We start from the raw sequence: 25,479 nt of genomic DNA, 5'->3' as shown, positions 1-25,479 counted from the left end.
GAAAGTTCTTAATGAATACAAAGAAAGGTTGTAACAAGAACATGATTATAAAAAAAGGAAAATTATCCATTGCTTTGTGATAGTGCAAGTTAGTTAACTGACGAAAATTTGTTTGTGCTTTAATTGTTGAGTTGTTTTTAGAAAATCAGTAATTAAATATTTTAATGTTCAGCTTTTAAAATCCCAACATAGAACCATTTGCTGATACATTAAATTACTTTTGCACCAGCAAAAGTGATCATTATTATCATCATCACAATTTCAGTGAAATAAAAAATTACAAGCTAAGATGACATTGGTAAGGCAGCCCTAAACCTACCACACTCTGCAACCTTGGTGAGCTTTACACTGTAAACAGTGTTTCCTGTTAGACTGAGTTAATATGATCAGGGATTGCAAACTCCTGAAGGACTCAGGAAGTGCTGGACACGTTGCGGGTCCCTACACTAATCCCCAGTGGCCATGGCAGCAGAAATACCAGAAATTGCTACTGCCTGGCAAAATCTGGGACTGGGCAATCTCACAAATGAGCTTCCCGTAAGTGACTCCCATTTTGAAACGTGAAACCCCATAGCTATGTCCAAATGCGAGTCCCTCAGATTACTCAGTGTAGCTTAGAACTTATTTATATCCTAGCAAATGCATTTGATCTAACAAAGAAATAACTCCTATTGCCAAGTTACTCCACGTTTTTCATATTTTCACTGAATATTTTGTCTTAGCCCTTCTCATTAAGAGGACTTCCCAATAAATGATATAACTCTGGGTTCTGTGGCATGTTCTACTGAGAAAATGGTATAGAAGTGATATATGCAGATCTGGGGTTTTTCACAATTCCCAGGACACTGCAGGGTCACAGCAACACTAATCCCCAGAACCACATACCCCATTCTAAGGTGAAGATGTGATAAATTCTAGCAGATTAATTAAAAAAAAAAAACCCATGAAAAATAATGGGAAGTATTGCTGCAAGTACTAATGAAAATTAACACTTGCAACTGCTAGCTGTGCCAGAAGGGAAGACTGCACGTGCTGTACCCATAACAAGACAGCAATCAGGAGAATTTTGATTAAGGGTAAAACAAGATACATACGAGATACAATGCAGCAGATATAGCACATAGGTCATGTTTTCACTTCTGTGGCTCAGACTGGAAATTTATTTCCTTTCATGGGGACAAACCAGGAAAGGACACAGATGTGAGTTATAGTTCTTCTCACATATGTACAAAGAACACTCTTTAGCAAGATGGTTCTCCTGTTTAAATTGGTCACTGCAACTCTGAAAATATTAGGATACTATCAAAATACCCCAAATTAAATACTAATAAAACAGGGTAATTTCTATCCTTATCAATGACCTAAGAGGCTACCCAAGATAATATAATTACAGCACCTGCATCTTCCTATCTACAATTCTATGCTAACCTGTCTCTCTCCTGGGTATACTCAAGCACAGCTATAAGCAAGCTCCAAGTTAATATTTGTCTAATACCATCCACTTCATTAAATACAGTTCTGACCTGACAGACACCCTCAGAGTATTTTATATTCAACACTTTTTTTTCAGTTTGACAGTCTAAGTCATAAATATTTTATTGCAGTGCTTTTAATTACAGTCCTTGACACTTTTATTACAGTGGTAACAAACAAAAAAGAATTAGCAAACATGGGAACCAAAGCCCACGAAGCTTTGCCTTACTATATCAAAGATATCAGTTTCATTATAACAGTACTTCTATAAAACCTGATTAAAATGGGATATATTTTAAATTAAAAATTAAGTAAAAATTTGAAGTGAGGTAAGATGGCAAGTTCCCTACAGAATTTTATTAGCAGATTAGATTATTTCCTGCAGCTGAGCAGGAAATAACACATTTTAATAGATAGGAGTACAAACCTTATTTATAATGTCTGTTTACCTCCCTAGGTCCTATTATACTTTGCTACTGAGCAAAACCAGCAGATGCTCCCAATACTGCTGTTAAATTTTTTAATCTGGATGTGTCTCTTAGTCTTGAATAATAAAGGAGTTGTTCGCCTTTTAAAAACTTGGAATTGTTTAGAATCATTATCTGGGGAATATAAGAAGAACTCCATGGGAATTAGTGACTTATACTAACCTTCCTTGGTTATGTAATTTAATTTGAATACAAAAGGCATCTATATAGTTGCTGTTACCATTCTGAAATTCACAAGGTTGCCCAGAAGAGTTGTGGCTGCCCCACCCCTGGAAGTGCCCAAGGCTGGATGGGGCTTTGAGCATCCTGGTTGAGTTGAAGGTGTCCTTCCTCATGGCAGGGGAGTTGGAATGAGGTGATCTTTAAGGTTCTTTCCAACCCAAACCATTCTATGAATAATCAGACAGCAGTATGGCAATACACAAAACTACCTTTCTAACCTAAAAAAAAAAAAAGGGAAGAAATACAGAATTCAATGTGTTTGACCCTCTGAAACCTCATAATTTATCCAAAACTATCAAAGAATTAGTTTCAAATTTCACATATATTCAAAAAGGTGTAACTTTTTCCAGTGTAAGATCATCTGTCACTGATGAGGTCATTCAAACAGACCTCAAATACCCCTAGACACCACACCATGGTCATTTGTCATTTGTATCAATTTGCATTTTCCACCACTGTACATCCATAAATTCTGTGAGAGGGATCAAAATTTCCTGCAGCTTTATAAATATTACATGTTTTCTGATGCAGGGTACAAGATGGTTTAACACAGAGGCAGTCAACCAAGCAGGCAGGCATCTTAGCAGGGCAGTGCAGCCAGCCCACACATGGGATTATCTGTCCTGGACAGTCCTGCATGCTGCACACACACCTCGTTCCATGCGCTATCTTTGGTGCATGAGACGAGACAGGACAAACTGCATTGCTGAGTGGCATTGAAATAAATCCACCACAGGGAGAAATCAACAAAAAGATAAATATATTCCCAGAATCATCACCCTGCCCATGAACAGCAGAGGTCTTGGCATAAAACTCTCCTCCAAGGCTGAAAGCAGATTGACTGATCAGAACTGAACACCATCTTTTTGCTAAATCCTAACATGTGAACTGTATTCCTTCATCCATTAATTTAAAAATCAAAGTCACATTTGCCTAACCTGCTTTTCCTCCTTTTATGTAGCTAGAGAAATGTATATTCAGTGTTCTGCTTGTTCCAAAGCTCTTCTCACCCAACAATATGGCAAATCCATATTACAAAGCAACTTATGCTTCTTAAGTAACAAATAAAGCCCAGAAAGAAAACAAAAACAAATACCAGAAGAATGCCAGAAAAATTGATGGAAACCCTTGAAAGGTGATAAAAGAAATTAAGACATATAAATCATGAGAGAAAACCCTCAAAGCAATCATGTGGGAAAACTAAGTAAAATGATTAGTAAGGAGTCCAAGAGCCTTGACACCTAGCAGCAGTTTTAGCACACCTCTGACACTCCTGTGCCAGCCAAGAGACTGACAGGTGGCTGACAGATGCTACCCACTTACCTTGTTAACATTGTGATTTTTTTCCTCATTTTATCCAAGATCTGCCAGAAGCAGAACAAACTCCTTCTTATCTCTTACAGACAGATAGGGGCAATGCAATTCTACAGTGCATTCATCATCTTCCTCTGCATGGGGGTGGGAAAAAGTCCCCTGCACTGCCTAAATTTGGGATCAGTGAAGCGGTTCAGTGACCACATGCTGCATTTGTTGGTGACCTGGCATCATCTAATGCAGATGGCATATAAAACCAAAAAGTTGGATGTACAATTCTGTCTTACTCCCTCTGAAGAATTTGTCTCTTCTCATAGAAAATCTATTAAAAATAAAGAGGGCTTGGACTTCATAAACATAATAATATAGAGTAAATACCAGAATGTTACTGGTTCATGTAGGAAACAAGACTCTTGAATAACAGATCAGCTGCTCTTTTCCTGAGATAGGTCTGAAAAACTGATCTAATAGTCAAATTTGCCATGAGAACAGCTGGCTTTAAAAGAACTTAAAAGATGAATGTATGGGCTGTGGTGTGCTTTAAATACTAATCTCTTTGGAATAGATGACCAAAATATTTTTGCTGTTTAGGAAAATGCAGTATGCTTATTTTGCTTGTGGTGCAGTTTTGCAAAGAACACAATTATTGAGCTGAACATTTAGTCCTGTCTGCCTAAATCATTAAAGATTGCCTCAGTTTTTAATAGTATGTACTCAATCCCATGGGATTTTAAAAAATATCAGTATAGCTAACAGATAGTGACAGTTTTCTTTCTATTATTTCCTCTAAAGAGGAGTAGGAATAGTTACAGTAACACATCTAGAACCAGAGACATGCTCATGTTTCTAGACTGGGCTACAAGGTTTAATAAATGTCATTTATTAAAAGCACTGGTAAATAATGGAGTAAGCAGGTTGTTTAGTCAACACCAGTTAACATTTATGTACCTGTACATTTAAAACAAATTAGATCTTTGCAGCTTCCAGATAGGTTCTTAAACAAGCAAGTATCTACAGAAAGAGTGTTGTATCAGATAATTCCCTTTTCCTGGGACCATCCTTCTGCTATTCATGTGACAATATTAGACCACCAGGCACCAACCTGGAGCAAGCCAAGTCATTCCCCCCAAAAAAAGGAAAAGCACAGAGGGTCACACTGGAATTTAAAGATCACAGTCCAGCACAAGAGAACCTGGACAGATGTGGCCATGGTGTGCCCTACAGCAAACATTAGAGAGCTAGGAGAGAGGAAACCTCTGAGTTTCTTTGCAAATGTTCATCCTCTCCTAGTCCTGCACTGTTCTCCCAAAGTGCTCTTCTTCCTGACATCCCAAATCTACAGTAAACTCCAATATGGATAAAAACAAGTTTATATCCATTGAAAACATTCTCCAGTTTTGGGACCTAGGTTACTTATTATCTTACAATAAGGAGTCAGGGATTTCACAGTAAATCTTTTCAGGCATGGACTGGATTGTAAAATATGCTTGAGAAGTTTGCAGGGTCATTAAGCCACACACCATTGCTAATGCCCTACTCATGGAAGCAGCAGTCACACTTACCTTTGCAAACAAAGCATTTAATATGGAAATATTTGTTCTGAACTCTCAAAACTTCTCCTTTGCATGGTTTTCCACAGGTGTTGCAGAGAATTGCAGTACTGGATGGCTTCTCCAGCTGGCTATGTACAGCCTGTGGTTGTGAAACTGCAGCAGAAAACAAAAAGCAGAGCATTTTAAAGGCCATAGATGCATCTTCTGTAAGATCTACAAGCAATGACAATTAACACCTAGGACAAATCAGCTCAAGCAGAGTAAAATTTTGACTTCTGGGATTGGCCAGCACAGGAGAAAAGATCTGCCAAAAGAAGTTGAGCCAAGCCAACCCTGTTATTTCATAACTTTGAAAGCTTTTGACTGGACACACTTCAAACATAAATCAGAATTCCCTTTAGAAGAAAGAATCCACATGATCAAGTCTTGAGAGCCTCTGCCTGAATTTCAAAAAATGCTTTGTCATATTTTCTCTTCAAGAAATCAAATAATAGAGATAAAAGCTATAGTTTTTATTCAAAATATCTTCAATGGGACTTGGTAACTCTTACACTATGAGATACTGATCTTTAAAGTTCATAGTAAATGCCTTTTTGTTACTGATTTTAAAGCAGAAATACAGCTCTGTAGAGCTGTAGAGCTTCTAAACATTGACATCCCTGTAAATAGCAGGCATATCTGACCACTAACCAAAGTTTTCTGTCATTTTGTAAGGAAACCACAATTTCAAGAGGTTAGGTTAATCTAGGTTAGTGAAAATTAAGTGAATTAAAAATTTGCTGCCATCTTGTGATGTAAATTAGAAATTGCATTTATTGTGCTGTTGATAACATGAGATAAGTAGAAATCTCAATGTGTTATGTGGAACAGGTGAGATATGACCTTATTCTTGAAGTCCTGCTGCAGCACTTGCATCAATATTTTATCAGTGTAGTTAGGAGTCAAGAGAGGAAACATCAAGGCAGTTAATTATACAGGAGCTGCACCGTAACTCAACACATCTGGCTTTTTCCCTGGGTGAAGAACTAATAACAGGAAAGCATATAAAACATTTCAAGTAAATGACATACTTAATGACATTTTCCTCTGTAATCTGGCATGCTTACTCAAAGGCTGAATTGCTTATTTCAAAGTGATTTTGTTTATATTTTAGCTACAAAATAAACTCACCAACCAACCACTCAAGATGGAGCAATGTCTCATATGCCAATAGGCTTAAGCAGAAAAGGCCTTTCCACATCCACTGAGTTGAAGGAGTCAGTATTTCAGTAAGATGCTAAGCTTCCCTCCCACACACATTTCCAGGGGGCTTGCTGCAAGTTTTACCCAAAACAGCACTTTCTACTCCTGCAACTAAAGTGGTTTGGGTTTGTTGTTTTACCCAGAAGATACATGGGCTTGAGCTTCTCATGACATTATTCACCACCCACTAGCATTTTGCCTTGTCTGCTAAAATTACACATTCTGTGATGGTCAAAAAGTCCTGCTCAAGGCATTGTGAACTTTGGAGCAATTACTGAAGGCCTGGTTATAATTAAGGATATCTCCAATAAAAACAATATAAGCATGACAGGCAACTGGAAGTTTACAGAAAGGCAGATGCTCAAACTTACACAGAGCAAGAAGTACAGATCATTCAGGCTACTATGAGGGTCTGATTTATTCCTCAAATAAAAAGAGAGGAAACTCTGAACTTTGCAATACTTTACTTTTGACACAAGAATCTCTCTGTACTGTAACCTGCCCAAAACAAACGACCCACCCTGAAAAAGAATCAACCCTGTAAGAAACCAAAACAAAATATTTTCCTGAGTTAGTTACTAGAATAGCAGCTAAAAGCGCAACTGTAAATAAAGGTTTGCTCTCTCCAGATTTGCTAACAAGTATCAAATTTGTAGCATACATTTCATTAAAGACTTAAAAGGAGCCAGAATATTCGGGCCTAAACAGTCGCATTTGAAATATAAAATTCTGATTGGAACAATTAAACAACTGACTTTTCCTCTCACTCAACTATTGCCCTGTTCCAGCCTTTCAGAGCAGCATCCCTCCAGAGGCGTCTGTGCCCGGCCAGCACAGAGAGCTGCCAGCTCACGCTGTGCTGAGTCCCACAGGGCAGAGAAACCCGGCTCAGGAATTCCAGCCCAGGGCAGAGCAGGGCCAGGAGGAACCAGAGCCCTGCCCCCCAAACACCCCCTTCCCTAAAGTGGCAGCAGCCTCCCATTTCCAGAGAAAACACTGCTTTTCTATTTGCTTTCCTGCCCCTGGGAGGCCAATGCTGCACTTTTTGCAAAGCGGAATAACACTGAAAACTGTTGCAAAGTTGAGGTTTTTTTGGTTTCTGGCAATGGTTGCAAGCTGAAAATGTGACAGAAATCAGAAAAAATTGTTTCCCATGATCTATTTGGTGCTCAGTATCCAGAGCTACAGGGCAGGACTTCACACATTTCCTTCCCTTTGTGTTTCTAAATTAAGGTTTGGAATTAAAGACTCTGTAACTCAGCTATAAAAGAAATTTTAAAAGGAACATATTTAGGTTTGGGTTTTTTTAAAAAATTCTTCTTTGAAATTTCTTCTGGAATTTTTCTATTAATTTTGAAGCAACACAAAGCATATTTAAAATATACACTGCAGACAAAGAAGTAATTATTTTTCTTTTCTGTCAGTTCAGAACTGAGCTACTAAGTACTTCACACAAAACCCCAGTGGGAATACAGTGCCTCTGAGATCATTACAAAGAGGTCCTTCTGCAGACAGTTTGAAACACTTACTCTTCCATCTAGCAGAACAAAATAATATAATTAATCAAATATTAGTTTGTATTTTAAGACATTGACACATAATATGGTTTAGGTTGAAATTTCAACTGCTGACAATTCTGAGAAACTAATTCTATTAGGGAACTTCACATTTTAACGTACATTTCAAACCATATTTAAGGAGATAAGTTTACATGGCAATTTTCAGCACTCTACCTTTATGTATCAAAATCAGCCTTCGAAGCAGAAGAAACAATCAACATATTTAATAAGTGAAATAATTACTGATGGAATGTAATGATCTGAGACTACTCATCAGATCATAACTAACTAAAGAGTTCATTAAAAATTAAATACTTCCATTTTACCCCAATTTGTAGAAATTTCCTTCTTAACTTTATGCTACTTTTTCTAAACCAAAATACAACTGAATACCTGATTCCTCTAAATTTGCCTTTCCCCCAGACTACATACTGCTCCAGCAGAGGTGTCCTCATTAATCCTTAAACCCTAAAAGGATCTGACTGCACTCACTTTTTGACAAGGACAAAAACTGGCAAGGAATGAACAATTCCCACAGTTTCCACAGGACTTCTTTGTGCAAGACTTGTCTGCTGGGGACATTACTGCCAATATTCTTGCCAACTGTCCAGTGCTCACACATCTCTGATGTCAAGACTCAGACTGTCTCCACCAGGCTATACAGCAGATAATTCTGCTTAGCTCTGGACCAAGTGGGGCACATTAACCAGCAACAGTTTGCTGAAGAATTGTCAGATAAGATAAACTCCTCAGGCTCACTTCTATACTGCTTATTCTAGAGGTGCACTTGCTGCATGTACCATGGGGAAGGAGGGACAGTGGCATTGCTTATTATTAAAGCTGCATTACACACCTTATGGCTGCTGTAAAGTGGTGCTTTCAGTGTGCTTATAACTTTTAGAGATTCACAGAATATCCTGAGTTGGAAGGGACTGACAGGGATCACCAAGTACAACTCTTGGCCCTACACAGGACCATCCCTAAGAATCACAATATTTGCCTGAGAGCATTGCCAAACTTTACCCATTCACATGAACATTACTCACATTTGATGATCTCAAACTCATTTCTTCAGGGAAAATTTCAGACAAAATGTTTAACCTTTTTATAAAGGTGAAAAAAGGTTAGTATACAATACATTGGTTTTCAACATGAAAAAGAAAGCAGAGCAGCTTGCTTTTGGAAGTATTTGGATCAAAGGCTGCAGCCTGACCTTGGTGAACACTGTGACAGGTACACCGGATCCAAAATCCACAGTTTGTGGTAAAAATCCATCCCTTTGACTAAGCCCAGCTCCTGTGTCATTGCCAGATTAAACAGGATTTAACAGCTCTGGGGACTGGGTTAAGGTGCCAGAGATAAGGAAAAGATTTAGGTGGGACAGGAACACTTTGGAAGCAGAGCAAGAGAAGCTGATGGTGGTGACAGAAGGGAGAGGATCCACAAGTCCCTGGTCATGCTCTGCTCAGGAGCCTGGGATAGAAAACGTCACCTCCTCTCTGCTGTGAGCAAACAGCCCAGGGAAACCAAACTCGTGGCAAAAGCGCCAGTCTAGGATTGGTCTGTGCAGAAGGCAACAAACACGTTTGCCATCAGGCTCTCCAACAGCTAAATGAGAAACCTTCATGGCAGATTACAGACCTGACGAAGAAACATGTCCAGAAACTGCAGAATTAGACACAGCCCTAATGCTTTTTCCAGTTTGTTGTGTTTTGTTTCAACTCTGCACAGGAGCCCGCAGAAGCCATTCCTGAGTTTGGAAATCAAGTAGTGAAAATTAAGAAGTGTCATGCTTAAGAATGTACATTTAATCTGGAGTCAAACCTCAACTTTAAAGTTTAATAATACAGACATCCACTTTCTTTGTTTACTATACAGACATAGTTAAGGCTACATAACTCATTTGTGTCACATTATTTAACTCTGTTCTAAAAAAAAACAGTTTAATAGATTTACTGCTCTTGGTAATTAAAGAAGCCCAAACTGATAGAGGGCCAAATGACACAATTTGATAGTATAATCTCAGAATCCTTGAATGATTTGGGTAGGAAGGGACTTTAAAGGTCACCTAGTTCCAACCCTCCTGCATTGGGAGGGACACCTTCCTCTACACTATGTTGCTCAAAGCCCCATCCAACCAGTCCTTCTGTGATGTTGACATTTTAATGAGTACTATGACCTAAAGAAAGATGGAATTTGAGTGGAGAGACAAAATTAATGAGAAAATAAATTTTATTCCTAATATTTGCAATCCCCCCAGTTACCTCTCAATGCAGGGAAAGCAGTAATTCCTTGGTAATTCCTCACCAAGGTTCCTGGAGGGATAGTGCAGAACCAGAGCCTAAAGGCAACAATGAAAGGAAAAACAAAGGGCCTGGGGGGTGGGGAGGCACCTTCCCTCTCCTTTCTGTGGGTTATTCTGGTGCTTTTATTATCGTGCTCTGGAAGCTGGAATAAAAAAGTGCAAGCCTTTCATTTCAGGCTCATACAAATAAAGTATCATTGCCCTGCAACAGCAACCCTCCATCAGCAGAAAAGATGCAACAATTTTCATTAGCAACTATCAGCACTACAGCTCCTCTGTAAATACACCACCTTTTGCTTCATGAGATAAAAACATATTTTTGAGTGGAAAAATATTAGACATCAATATTTTAAACTGTAATTATAAGCTGTTTAGTTCATAATAATGTTCAGTTTTTTCAATAAAGGCAAAGGCCACATTCGAACTCTGAACCAAAACCACACAGCACTGGTAAGGGATGTTATTCTGCAAGAAGGTATTACCAGCAAATTATCTTTGCATTGACACATAAACCTTTCAACTCTATAACTACAGGTGGCTACTGAAAATCAAAATAAACAAATATGGGACCCAAATTCCATTTACTCACTAAGGATTTGAGAAACAGGACAAAACTATGGATTGCTGTTATGCTCTATCAAGTGAATTGGGGAGGGTGAGGTTCACAGCAGCCAAGAGGGGAATTAAATTTGCAATCTTCCTGGAGCAGGATTAAAGAAGACGCACACAAGCACTGCTGGAATTAGAGATTGGAGTTTAGGTTGTTGTTTTAACAAACCCTTCTTGTGTCAACTGAGTCAAAACACTCAGGGTTGAACTTAAAAACATACAGATAAAAACAAAGGAAAGAAGCATTTAAGTGCTTCTATATATCTGAGTGAAGCATTATTCCCACTGCAGAGCTGGCCTCTGCTCTCTCCCTGTCTCGTGTCTGTGTTTAAAATCCAGTGACGAGGAGCTGTGCTGATGTGAGGATAACACAGAAATATACAATACAGTAATACATGCGGTGATCAGAGAGCTACATGCATGTCAGCTGTACATTCAATTTAGAAAAGAGGGTTGGTTGGTTTTTTTCCCCTAAGAACCAGTGATTCATAATGGAGCCTTCTGGGGGCCTGAGACCCCAGTGGTCCGTTCCACAGAAAAGATGAGAAAAAGAGTAATTGTGTAAAGGGAACTCCACAAGCTCTTCCCATCCATCCTGCCCACCCCACTCAGCCAGAGCAATCCCCTGGCCCAGCCCTGCCTAAGGAGTGGACATTTTAGATGTTCTGGAACAGAACATTAAGTAACTGATGGCAACCTGGGTTACCCTGTTTCTCGATTAGCGCCTTGTGTTAAGTGACTTCACAAATGTGTTTCCCTGGTTTATGGTGCCTTCTCGATAAAATGCCCCGTTCTTCTGTATGTCTCACGAGAAACCAGAAGATCAGGAGGATAAAGGGAAAGAAGTTTTGCTGTCAACGTCCATATTACGTGGTCCCTTAAGCCACCCAGCTGACCACGCAGAGGGCTGAGGTGTCCCCAGGCCAGCACACAAACTCACTCCCTTGGCCAATAGTGCTTCTCTGCACCAAGAGGGTCTGGGCATCCCCCAAGGAGTGCTCACTGCTCTTTCCAAAACCTCTCTGGGGGCTCCTACAGCAAAGCACTGTTACTTCTCTCTTTAGTTCCTCTATTATAAGAAAAAATATCCACCAAATTCAATAAATTGTTACATCATTATGTCTCAATTTAATTCTTTCACACTGTCCAAAAATACAAAGTAAAATGCTCGAAGAATCATGTCCCTTTTTGAAATGTATACCTGCTTCTAGTACATAAAAGCAACCACTCCTACAGTGCCTTTCCAAGGCATCCCTTTTCCAGCACTTCCTACTCATCATCATCAAAACAGAAACCCACAGCTGATACAGGACAGGCACACAGCACAACTGAGCTGACCTCTGCTTTTTACCACCAATTACAGAGTTTTTGGGACCAGAGGCAAAAGAGAGGTGTTTCCAACAGGATGTGAATAAACCATGCACAAGAGGTGCAACACAGCTCGAGTATTCATACAAGAGTTTAAAATCTCACCATATGCTCTGTGCTAAATTCATATCACACAAACAAACCTAGCATAAGCTAACCTCCTGCCCTCATTATTATAATAAAATATTTACTGAATTCAAACAGTTCATAAAAATCTCTGCTGAGTTTGAATAATTACAACTGCAGTATTGTAAAGGCTATTTTTGTACATGTTCAGGCAGATTGCAATAAGATAGGATTAGAAAAAATGCTCCAAGATAACTGCATAAAGAAATAGGGGCTATTTTTGCATTATAGTCTAATATAAACTCTGAAGTCAATCTCAATTTAAAAAAATGAGGTAAGTTTTCAAATTGAGCTGTCAGCTAACTACCAGAATCAGTATAATTTACAAATCACCATTCATATGAATAAAAGAACACAAAGCACAATTTACAATTAACCATCTTTTCCCAGTCTGCTGTGTTTCCAGATAAACACCGAGCTGCTATTCTCACGGCAGCATCAGTGATTCAGTTACCACAGCCCCAGGTGAAAAACTGGAGTCATTTCAGGTCTAGGCTGACCAGAATGTCACCACACTGTACCTGTATCTTCGGGCATTCCTGCATTAATTCCCTCCCAGAGGAACAATTCCCGCAGGAGCGCTGGTGCTGCCGCGGGGAGCGGGATCCGCAGCGAGCGCTGCCACCACCGCTGTGTCACCCAGTGCTGCCACCACCGCTGTGTCACCCAGTGCTGCCACCACCGCTGTGTCACCCACCGCTGCCACCACCGCTGTGTCACCCACCGCTGCCACCACCGCTGTGTCACCCACTGCTGCCACCACCGCTGTGTCAGTCACCCAGCGCAGCCGGGTCAGGTGGCGCCTGCCGCACCCCCGCACAGGCGGGAGCGGGGCCAACCTCGCCGTCACCGCCGGGCAAAAATAGCGACCTCCAGAAGCCGAAATATTGTCACGTCCATGGGGGGTGGCACCGCTGTCCCGTGGGGACCGGATGCGGGACGTGCCGGCAAGGGGCCAGTTTGCATCAGGTGACAGCACAGCCCCGGACAGCTTGCTGGTCACCTGGGGAGAAAGGCTGAAAGAACTAAATCCAGCAAACTCCTTGTTGTAAATTATAAATGCAGGCTGAGGTAGCAGAGAACCCCCTTAGACAGCCCCAAACACAGCGGTCCCTTCCCCCGGTGCAGGAAGGCACAGCGCTGATGGACCCAGGAGAGGATGAAAGCAGTGAGATGATCCCACTGTGCGATACCTGGCAGCCAAAAATCCCCTGCTTGCTCAGATGGAGTTGGAATGTGTAGCACTGGAATAACAGTGATGTGTTGAGCTATTTAAAGCACTGCATGGGAACAGAACGAGCACTTCTATAAGTACTGCAACTTCAGGAATCTATATGGTGAGGACACCGCTGCCCTGGGCCATGCCAGACGTGGTCTATAACTTTAAATAGCCCTCAGCTGACATGGCCTGAGACCCAGAGCAGAGATCTGAAGATCCCAGGTTCTATACACTCAACCAAAACTATGAACAACTCAATTTTAAAAAATCTTCTATATGCATTATCTTGCAGTAACTAGCTTTTGACGTGAAACTCTTATGTCAGCTTTTTATTTTGCTCAATATTGCTGTGCTGCCTGCATGAAGCCAAATCCATCCTCACACTCTTTTGGATCACCATCAGCCACCCTGGCTGAGCTCTCCAGATATTTGCAGGATTTGGCCTACTTAGTTTTTCCCAGCGGCTACTTCAGCTTGGCAGAAACACAAAAGGCACTTTGCTAAATGGCAACACTCTGAAGGCATGTAAATTAATAGGCAGGAAAAGTGAAAAGGCTTTCACTCTAACATAGCCTTTTCCCTCTGCTTGCCAGGCTCCCAAGGCTAAATGCTTGGTAACTTGCATTTTAACATTGTATGGTCACAGTGCAGTCACACAGTGCACTGATTTGTATTTACAATTTGAGGTGTGATCCCTGAGCCTCCCCTGCAGTCTCACCACTTGGCTACAGCAAAGGAGGAGCTCAGAGGGTTTTCGTGGTGTTTCTGTTTTGTGCCTGTGAAGCCCATGAGTGGTGATGGAGTTTCTCAATAGAAACTCCATCACCACTCATGGGCTTCACAGGCACAAAACAGGAGGCCATTGTCCTTCATTAGCATGATGGGCTGAGTCATGATGGGCATGACAAGGGACAGCAGCGGCAGCAGCACAGGCAGAGATCAGAGACCTCCTGCTGCAAATGATCCAGAAAACCGTGTCACTTTGTTGTCATTATATCACAAGAGTCCCACTGTCATTACAAGAGTTCCATATTACCAGAGTTTCATACCTCCTTGATGTTCCTTGTAGGCATCTCCTCTAAGCACTGCCCCTTCCTTGTCCTCACAGCACCCAGCTGACTCCAGTTCCCCTCAGCCAACCAATCCAATCTTTTATAACACTCTTCATCTTATTGGCTACAGCTGTGGCCTGTTAAAGTGAGGCCTGCTCCTAATCTTTAATAATTAACCCAGCTGCAACTCCTCAGGGGATAAGATTACTTTCTATACTACCTTTATTTACTTATATGCTATTCCCCTATATAGCTTAAACCTGATTTCTCACATCAACACAGACCAAACATCTGTAACTCCACTGTTTTAACAGTAATAACAGCACACAACCCTTGCTACAGAAAAGGACATGACACCTGGCTCCTCTTAAAATCTCAAGTGAAGTCCTGGTAGCCACAGCAGTGCTCTCAACCATCCTTTCTTCCAAGTTTGCTTTTTCCAATGTTACATTACCGAGGTCAATGCTGTTACCAACATCTTTGCAAACAGCAAAGAATTTAGGCCACTCTGAAATGGATGAGCTGGCTGTAAAATCTTTATAACCTGTGGCATCATGAATTATAAAGGACATTTTAAAAAGATTTCAGACCTGTTCCTAATTAACTCACACTTTTTTCCTGTACTCACTGCCCTCTTCCCAAGTGTAAGCTAAACTGAATGTCAGTAGTAACTGGACTAGTTATAGTTTAGTTTTAGGTAGTTCCTGCAAGGAACAAGGAGTTAGACCTGATGATCCTCATGGGTCCTGTTTAGTTTTAGGTAGTTCCTGCAAGGAACAAGGAGTTAGACCTGATGATCCTCATGGGTCCTGTTCAGTTTGAGGTATTCCAATAACCCCATTCCTGTTCTTCACTGCACTTCATTAGGCCTATTTTGAGCTTTTTTCACAGTACAGGCTCTCAAACACCTCCATCCTCAAGTCCATGCAAGACATAACACTTGTCATTAACTGCACGGCAACAAGCCATGTGCAGTCACCTTTAATTGACACACGTGTAAGCAGGCAGAGACAGTGAGCTCCTGTACAAGGCACTGAAGTCAAGAACCTGCTCTAGCAGGGAGCTTGGACTGAATGAACTCCACAGGCCCCTTCCAACCTCAACCACTCTGTCATTCTGTGAATCCTGCATGTTTATGAAGCAGGAAAAATCAGACTGAGGATCCACTCTGAGCTCTGACAGGGAGCAGGCAGCTGTGTTTGCTCCAGAGGTAACTGGGTCATGAGTCCTGCTCTGCTCCTTGCTATCTCTTGGGAATAATGAGCTTCTTCAGCCCTGAAATCCATGATGACAGCCCTTGACTGCTGGCCAGCAAGTTGGATGAACAAAAGCAGAACTTCTCCCTCTCCCAGCTCCTTTTTCCAGGGGGGACCTCTCTCTAGATCCAGACCAAGCTGGCATTAGCCCCCTGTGCTCCCCCAACTAGAATGAAAGCACCATCCAATATTCTTCAGAAAAGTGTGCACCCAAAAGAGTGAGCAGAAATCAAACATAAACCCTACAAAGCCTTTAGCAGAGATTCTATAACGGGGAATGTGGTGTATCAAACCTAAAAACAGGGTGCAAGAAAATGCTTAGAGAACTTTAAAAAACCAAACACTGCCCCATAATGAAGTGAGGGGACATTCAGAATGCAAAAGTGACTCAGGTCAGAGGACAAAGGGATAGGGTCTGGTTAGCAGCAGAGAGGCAATGAGAGGCACAGCAATGGTCCTGCAGGTCACACCCTCAGGAATGATCCCGCCAGCCCAGGACTCTGCTGACTTTATCAAACTCACAGGGACTGCCAGTAAAATGGAGCAGAGCTCAGATAAGGAAAGATCTGCTGAAGTATAGGTCAAAGGCTACAATTTAGCTCAGAGAAAACCTGTCATGTAATAAGGATAGGGCAAGTAATTAACAAAAGGTTAATCAAAGGTTTCTAAAAGGCACTACAAAGGACTTTTCACAGAAAAGGCTTCAGAAAGCAGGAGGGAAACTGTACACCCGGTGGTGAGCTAGGATAATGGGATGTATTGTATTAAGGGATGGCATCCTGGCTGCAACAGAAAAGGTACTGTAACAAGAAGCACCCAGGAAAAAACTCACATTTTATGGGAGGGAAATCAGAGAAGCAGAACAAGGCAATAAAAGTCAGCTGATGTGGCCAAAAATTGCACATGGTAGGCATGAGAATCAGAAAAACTCATTTATATCTTTGAATACAGGAGGATTTAAATTACAATGTGATTTTGGCCTTTAGGGGATCATGAGTGGTGCAAGAAAGATGGCACTTTGCAAAGTGCAAAGATGCCAAAATAATTTTTGGGTATTTCTTTTAGGACTAAATTAATGCATGGAGAAGGTTTTGAAGGAAAGATTTTTCCATGTGGGATGATGCTACATTCACACAAAAAGAGAAATAAATTACTAAATTTTAATTTAATATTATTTGTAATATTGGTTAATAACTAATATTAATATTATTATTAATAATTAGCAAATAATAATTTAGTTCATATATAAAATTATCATTTAAATTGTTTGGATTTTTAATCAATGGAAATTTCAAGTGCTTAAATAGAGAGTAAACAAAAGTATTGCCTAAAGAATTCGATAGACTTAAAGGACTTCACTGGACTGCTCTCTTCTGAAAAGTAACACAGACATTGCCATAGTTCTTCCATCACCAGCTACCTAGCTTACAAAATTATCAAATGACAATGTGGGTTGTGTGCTATCCAGGAAAAAAAAAAAAGATTCAACCACTCATGTGTTTCAATTGGAATCAATACATTTAACTTTGAAGGTTTCTTACCAAAAAAAAAACAAAAAAAAAAAAAGGACACACTTACCCCCCCAGAAGTCCCATTTTGAGATTTAAGAGGCCTGGATCAATGTCTAACAGAACTCGTGTGCCTGAATGGGCCACACAAATAAGTCCAAAGCTGCAAGGCTGGAAACCCCTCCTCGACACATCCAAAGGCAGGGCAAGCTGATTTTCCACTTCCCACCTCCCAGCTGTCCAAGGCTGACTGTGGGAAAGCACCTTTGGCTTCCACATGTGGTGGAAACAGCTGTGCGTGCTTGTTTGTGCTCGTGTCCTTTGTGAGTGTGGGGAGCAAGGGCTCAACTCAGTGTCACCCTGCAGATCTGAGCAGTTTCCATCTGAAGAGTTACCTCCCTTGTTTTCCAAGAAACAACAACTCTGTGACCATAGAGACCTCTCTGAATCCTTGTCACATTTGTTGGACGCAGTCATCCCACAAGCCTGGGATGCCTTTCCAAACCCTGCAGCTCAGTCCAGCTGTGGTGATGGCACACCCAGGACAGTTTAGAGACGGCCATGCAGAGACAGAGACCACACTGTGCAAAAAAGTCTGACTGTCATCTTCAGATTGGGGCCACCTGAACAAGTGGCAAGGTGAGCTTAACACCAATAGATACAAAAAGCAACCATGGGTGCAAATTCCTCTTCCTCAGAGGCTCAAACAGCTGCAAGTCCAACCTGGTGTTTGGACAGATAGCTCTCCTTAGGTTTACAAAGGAGAGAGACACTGAAAATCGTATTTAGGATCTGGAATTTAAATCCCAAGTGAAAAGCCCTGAAGAAGCAATTCTGCCCCAGAGGGGAGTGGGGATTTCAGACACATCCTCATCTGCAGCTCTCTGTGTCCTGCTCACACACACAGCTCCCAGCACTTTAATCCTTGCCTTCAGCCCACAGGGACCATGCCAGAGAACATTTTTCTGCCTGCTTTCCAAATCCCATTCTCTGTGAAGGGATGTAGCTGCAAAGCAGCAGGTCACATTCAAATCCTACTTAAATGCATTCATTTTGGTTGATGATCACTGAGGAATTTGTCAACAATGTGGAGTGCTGTTTTGAAAGCAAAAAAGAAGCCACCACTGGAAATGTGATGCGGTTACACTTAACCCTGTTCCCAGTAAAGTCCACCAGTAAAACTATTATTGATCTGGGTTAAAGACTTTCATCAGCATTCATTTCCTAATTCTGTCAAGTTTTGATCTTAGCAGCTGGCTCATCACAACCAGAAAGTTCAGCTTTTCCCCTCCTTGCCTGAGGTTACAATTTCCCATCAGTAACATCCGAAATGCAATTATGTCTCTGAGCTCACTTTAATACCAAAAAACAAAGCAGGTTTTTTTTCTTGGAGTGTGTCTAAATGAATGGATATTCTTTATTGCTCAGTTCCACCATAAGCAGCTCCAAAATCTTAAGAATCAACTAAAAAAAAAAAAAAATCATTGGATTCTCTATCTATTACTGTTCTGCACCTCCCTGTCTGCCTGATGATCACTTCTAGCACCTCCAGCAGTTACCCAAACCATATTCTTGCCAGTCCCCTCATCTTTAGGGCATTCTTTTTTGGAGAGCCGTGACCCAATACCAGAAACTGTCACTGTGGAGATATTTCCTGCCCCCAGGTCTGCACCACCTGCTGGGTGCACCCCTGCTCTGCATCACTCTTCAATCTGGCATCTGCTCCATCTCTATCCTCCAAGGGGAGAGAGGGACAAGCACATTCCCTGGCCTGGAAATGAGCAAATGTTTGCAACTGGGGAAAAACAGTGTACAAGGAATTTCCATGGCTCATTTGTCTTTCCATTCCCTGGTACAAACAGAGTAATAATAACAACAGTGATGCCTGTTTGTTACAGCAACACCAAAAAGCAAAAGCAAGATAAAGTAACATAGTAAGCAACAGTTCATTTTGCTAAAGTTCATTTTGCTAGACAAGCCACAATATATCACCCCCAATCATTAATGAATAAAATTTACTACCTTTCCAGTATATGAAATATATTTCTAAAAGAATTACAATTTGCAAAGGCTCTTCCCATTTTATGTTGTAGTCTACAGCATAAAAAATGTCAAAAATAGTTACTCTGAAATATAAAATTGAACTCCTGTTTTATTTGCTCTGCTTAATTTGGCATTAGAAAGGGATTAGTTCTTGTTTTATTGCAATCATAGAGTTAATTAAGATCTACATAGATATTGATGTTACTGTAGTTCTGGTGCTAAAAGTCACACTACCTCACACAGTGCAAATTAGTTATCTTTGGTGAATTTTTCACAGTGTAAGAATCTCTTCTTAGATTCAGTTACACCCATACAAATCTAATTCTGTTTCATCCCCATCAGACAAACCAGCACGTTGCCGCCCTTTTCACATTCAGGCTACACAATTTCAGCAATCAATTATCTCCCAACACTGAATTCATAGCAGAAATGTGTTACATTCACACCAACAAGACTCCAGAGCCTTCAGCTACAGTGCTACTTCTTGCACAGTTCTGCAACTAACAGTTCTATTATCAATAGGAACATTTCTGAGGTATCTGTACAACTTGCTTTTAGACCAAGTTTTGAGTTGCTTAATTTGCAAACCACCACCTCATTCAGACAGCAAATGGGTTTCAGTTCAAAATAAATATTTTGTTCTGAAGCTTCATATTCACCTTTTACAGACAGAAGGGGAAGCAGCAACATCATCTGATAAAATAATTTCTTATGTGTAAAAAGAAAGATATTGCACAGCATTTTTTCCCAGGTAATGTACAGAAATGCAATTCAGGGAGCACAGATGAAAATCCAATGCAAAATTCCACACTAACCTCTCTCCCCTGATTTCAACAGGGTTGAAACACAAGGTATCTTTATTGTGTCCAGTGAACAGCAGTGTGGTCAGGAGATCCTGAAGCACACTATTCCCCGTCCAGCCACTGAAGCTGGTTAATGCCTCACACTCGACACAAAACATACAACTAATCTAAAATTGTAGCCAAGGCCTGGTGAACACGGAGAACCTTTACTTCTCTCTATCTCAAGAGAAGCCTTTACCTCTGTCCCTAAGAGAGAGCCCTAGCAAGCCACTGCAATGTGGAGCTTGGCAGTCCCCGGGCAGATGTAGGTCACTCCTCCTCCTCCCCCTCACAAGGGCAAGGAAACCAGGAGTCTCATCTGGCTGCAAGTGCTCCAATTGCCAATAATCCCCCCAATTTGGGTCTTAATAACAACCTGCTAGGGCGGCAGTGACGCAGGACGCTGTCCCCTGACCTAGATGCCACCGGAGCCAGACTTGGGCTGCTGGGCCACCACAGACATGGCTCTTCCAGGACCCAGCTTGGGCCACAACACATTCCAGCACATCCCCTCCTTGTGCCTGCCCAGCTCTGAGGCTGTTTGATTGTCAGAACTTAGGACATCTTTCTGGCTGTCTAGAACGGCCAAGACCCCTGCCAAGGGGCTCAGAAGCCCTGGCACGGAGCCCAAAACACCTGTGGTTTTGATTATAACCCGCAGAGCAAGTTACCAACGTTATATGAAGATCAGCAAGCCACAACAGTTTAAGTAGAATAATAGTGAAGTTATCACAGGGTGGAAAAATAGATTTTGGAATTTCTAGAATGGGAGTTCAGGGAGCAAGATGGAGGGATCTGGGCGTGTCCAGCCTTTCTCCTTCTTCTTCTTCTTGGCCTCCATCTTCTGCTGTGATGGTGGCACTGTTTACAGACTGGTTTAGAGTAGAAGCTCACTGTCTAACATAGGTGATAGGTATTGGAAAGTAATTGTAAACATTGTACACGCAGTTTTTAGTATAAAGACATAACACTGCCCTGGGGGCAGGCAGTGAGCCTGGAACTATCCTGCTGGACGGACCTCAGCAGGGCAGGAGAAGGAATTTTATAGATAAGACACAATAAACAACCTTGAGACCGAGAACTGAAGAGCTCTGACTCATTCTTCAAGTGCTCAGGCTGAGAAAAGAGACTTTTAGCGTTTCTTGAAGTCATGGTGACCAGCTAAAGATCCTAAGATTTGCACACCCAACACTCCCACCTTAAGCATTTCAGGCTCCCTTCCACTACCCCCATGGCTGCTCACATATGGGTTTGGTCTTGGCACTGACAGCTGCTCTTTGGGCAGTTGGCTTTGAGTAGAAGCAGGACAATTATGCACATCCAAATCTGGGGAACAATGGGGTGCAGGGATGTGTCAATACACAGCCAGCGAGGAGCCCAATAAGCACATGAAGCCCCACCAAACCCACACACAGTTTAAGAACAGAGGACAAGCTATGGCCATGAGGTGCTGGGCTCATCCAGAGCAGGGTAACAACCAATGACTAATTTACTTGCCACCAGGTCCATTTACAATTTAGCTATATTTTCCCACAAATGCTCCTCCCTGACTGCCATTAACATCTCATTTTCCCAACTTCAATCCTTCTCCTGGACATCTCCCTTCTCCTGGGCACACAGTTTCTTCAAACATTCCCTCCACTGTGTTGCTGGAGGAAGGGAGTCTCCCTTACTGTTTTCCAGGACTGAGACACCTGGGAGCTCTGTTCACCCTTTCCACTGCTGACCATGTACCAAAGGAGCAGCAGAGCACAGTCTGGCACTGCTCTGCTCCCAAAAAAATAATGGTTTTAGTTTAATGCAACACACAGAAAGAACAAGTGGTCCATGCTACCACAGCACATTTCCAGCGTTTATTTCCAAAACAGAAAATAAACAAAGAGTCAGTCCAAATACTCCTGAAGTACGTGATGACTCAGATGGTAAATATCCTTTCTACCACATCCCACTTCTCTCTATCATTTGGAGTGACAGCCCTGCTCTCACTGAATTAAAGAAGACAATTCTGCTTTGTAATGAATGAAATCAACATTCTCTCCTGTATGACTTGTTGTTCTGCACTGCTAAGCACTATCATTATGTGGAGTTTAAAACTCCTTCATTTTAATAGTGTTTCTGTAGAAACAGGCCTGAATTTCAAAAAGTGCTTTTTGAGGGGCTCTCTTAAAATACAGACGTGATTGTAGCACTGAGTGAGGTGCCTAAGAAAAACACAGCCTAATAAAGTTACACTGATCAAGCTGGAAGCAGTGGGCATTAATTTCATATGCAAAGCACAATATGCAACTCCATGAAAAGACTGATGGGTTCCTCAGGGTTTGAAAAATGATATGATGCAATTGAATTTTCTCAGCAATAGAGTTTCTTACATAAGAGCTAGGAAAAGGACATAGTAAGGGCTAACATGTTAAATAAGCAGAGAACTAGGAACAATTCCTTAATGCAATCCAATCCTTACCACTGTAATAATTTTAGCTACAACTGTCACTGGGGTTGTGGAAAATGTGACATCTTATGGAAATGCTTCTCTCTACTGACAACCAACTAGCTCACCCAACCAATGAGACCTTAGGTGCCAAAAGCAGAAAACTCTGAATTAGCCACCATGACTTGCAGAAATCCTTAATTTGACCTGGCTTCCAGACTCAGTCATTCTGACAACATTTTTCATGCTGTCAATCACAAATCAGTCCCAACTCTTTGTGAGTCTATTAGTAACATTTGCTGTGTCACTAAGCATTAGAAACTCTGCTATCTCTATTTCAGTCCCTCTTCCAATGCTGAGCTGAAATGGAGTTGAAAACTCAGGTCTGAATTCCAGTCTGGCACAGAACAATGAACTTCCCCTTATGCTCCAAGCCATACAAGCTGGATGACCCCATCCTGACACAGGTTCCCTCTCTGACACCCAGCTAGAGCCCGGGGCAGACAGGTTTTAATACCTTGCATTGCACCACTGAGTTGATAACAGCAATGCTTTTAGACACCTTCGTATTTCCAGAGCACTGTAGGTCTACCATGGCATCTTTTCAATAACAGATGTAATTTTCAAAGGAACAAGTTTTCAGTTCTTCCCTCTGTGTAAACATGAGCTTTATACAAATAGAGAGACCAGGTAACACTTCAGTCTTCCATTGTTTGCTGAAGTTTCCTGAAGTGCTACTGCCAATAGCAATGCAAATTTTATCACAAGAGTTAGTAACTCCCAAACAAAATCACTCTGTGAGAACACTGTATACGAAACAATGTGCAAATATATTTTATTCAAAGCAAGATATAATATTTAATGGTTTAAGTATTTCTCTTGAGCAAAAGTTAACAATATGTGGTATTGCATAATAAAAATGAAACATCTTTAAACTCTAGCTTTAAAAGTAGGCACTAGAAGAAGAAATTCACTGATTATTTTCAAAATGTTACAAACTCTTACTTCCAGATGCTGATTATGCAACCTCAGGATATAACCAAATATTAAATAAATGTGCAAACTGTATGTTTAATGTAGACTCATAGCTACAAAACTTTACAGACCAAGTGAAAACCAAAGGAAGAAAAAAAAAAAAAAAAAAAAAAAGAACTAAGCTGCCTCCCTTAGGGGAAGATCTGTAAAACAGTAAACCCCTGCATACAAACACCTGGCAACTGCCAGCCAACACAGAAGTGGTCCTGAGGAAAGAAAAGGACCAGGGGAAATGCAAACCCCACCAACTACTATCTTCAATAATAAGAGAAAAACAACAGGTTCTCTAGAGTGGAGAAATAGCAGGAGATCTCTGTCTGATCTTGGGCCCTGCTATTCACAAAAAATAGGCCTTTCTTCATATTATTTTCTTGAGAAAATGTTATTTTGCAAGGAATATCTGCTGTTAATTCTTCCTCTTAACCAAAATAATAAAAAGTGCCCCAAAGACTAGCTGACCATTTGGAAAAAAAAATGAGTGATACTGTATCATTCTACAATTGTCATCTAAAAAATATAGGATTTTTAAATAAATATTCTTTTGCAAGATGGCGTCATGGAGGTTTTCTATACACACAGCAATAATATTGTCTTGATTGAGAAATACACCACTAACACAAGGCCATTCAGTATGGCTCTTCAGAAAGCAGCAGAATCCCTGCACCTCTAGTTCAAGAATGTTTTCTGCTGCACTTGATAATTTGCTTCTTTTAAACCTCTATTGAACTTTCTTTCTAATTACAGGTCAAATCTGCCACATAATTCCTGCTTTCAGCTCCATCACTGACAGTCTGCTAGGGTGATTATATCCATACAGGTGTAATCAACACTTATTTAAAAATTGATTAGGTTAATTTCAGCTGTGAGTTCCACTTAGCATCAGGTAAGGGTAAAGGAAAATTGCTGGATGTCATCTCTATGTCCTCCAGACAGGCAGCCTAAGTGCTCAATTCTCCACCACTATAGCAGCAGTCCCCAAAGATGCTCCAGCAGACTGACAGATTTCCCACTTCCATATTTGGTCTGTTAATAATTACCAGAATTAGAAAAAGACAGAAAATAAACTCATTATTATCCCTCTGAAACAACTGAGATGGAGTTCTCCATTAATTTTGTATGTTTTCTGTTCAACCAGTGAGACTACATTTGTACAAAGGTAGAATTATAATAATCATTTTAAATTTTATTATTCTACTCACACAGTAAGATTTAATTTATTCTATTTAAAGCACTAATCCAAAACCTTTCAAACACACTCAGACCTACTCAAAAGACTTAATACTTATATGCTAAACCTCAACTTTGGCACATATCAATGCATTTATTGGTTGCATGATTAGTTACAGACATAATTAGAAAATGTAATAAAATTTGCTTCTTTTAACTTTAAATTGCTCTATCTTTAAATAAAAGCTCCTTTTTCTCAGTATGTTTTGCTATCATTTTACAGACAGTTTTATCTTACTGAGATTATACCTCTCCTATCTAGGAATTTTTTTATTTTTAACATTCACTCAAAAAATAACTTAAATCAAGACACTAAATCAAAATTGGTCTAGCTGTACTAACAACATATTAAATTATAATGAGAAGCTGTGTACTCTGCTGTGCATCAAATCCACAGACTATTAGAAATTTATTCTCAGGTCAGCTGTACAAGAGATTAGATCTTTTAATTATCTGTCACAGAATGGGAGTTAGGAGCCTCAAATCTATTCAGCTGTTCAGTTTGTGACCTGCAGAAATAAATCTGACCTCTTACAAAGCACATGTAAGCACCACACACACTCTGAGGCACAGCTATGGTTTTTAAATCACCATGTAACTCTGGTATAACACT

The 25,479-nt window shown here is 40.7% G+C and overlaps 1 protein-coding gene across 7 annotated transcripts in view; it reads right to left on the bottom strand.

Annotated features, from left to right (window-relative positions):
- ABLIM2 (actin binding LIM protein family member 2) overlaps positions 1–25,479 on the bottom strand; it is a 130,690-nt gene that overhangs the window by 89,162 nt on the left and 16,049 nt on the right. For 6 of the 7 annotated variants that reach the window (XM_058804211.1, XM_058804213.1, XM_058804215.1 and 3 more), the window contains exon 2: positions 5,060–5,203. In XM_058804211.1, the coding sequence (XP_058660194.1) occupies positions 5,060–5,203 (144 nt within the window). Of the gene's footprint in view, positions 1–5,059; positions 5,204–12,780; positions 12,970–25,479 lie in introns of those variants that run through there. The other variant, XM_058804210.1, reaches the window with a different exon arrangement.

Source organism: Ammospiza caudacuta, chromosome 4 (assembly GCF_027887145.1).
Source record: "Ammospiza caudacuta isolate bAmmCau1 chromosome 4, bAmmCau1.pri, whole genome shotgun sequence".
In the NCBI taxonomy this organism is placed as follows: domain Eukaryota; kingdom Metazoa; phylum Chordata; class Aves; order Passeriformes; family Passerellidae; genus Ammospiza; species Ammospiza caudacuta.
Note: the sequence above shows the minus strand (reverse complement) of the source record. Positions and strands in the feature narration are given on the sequence as shown.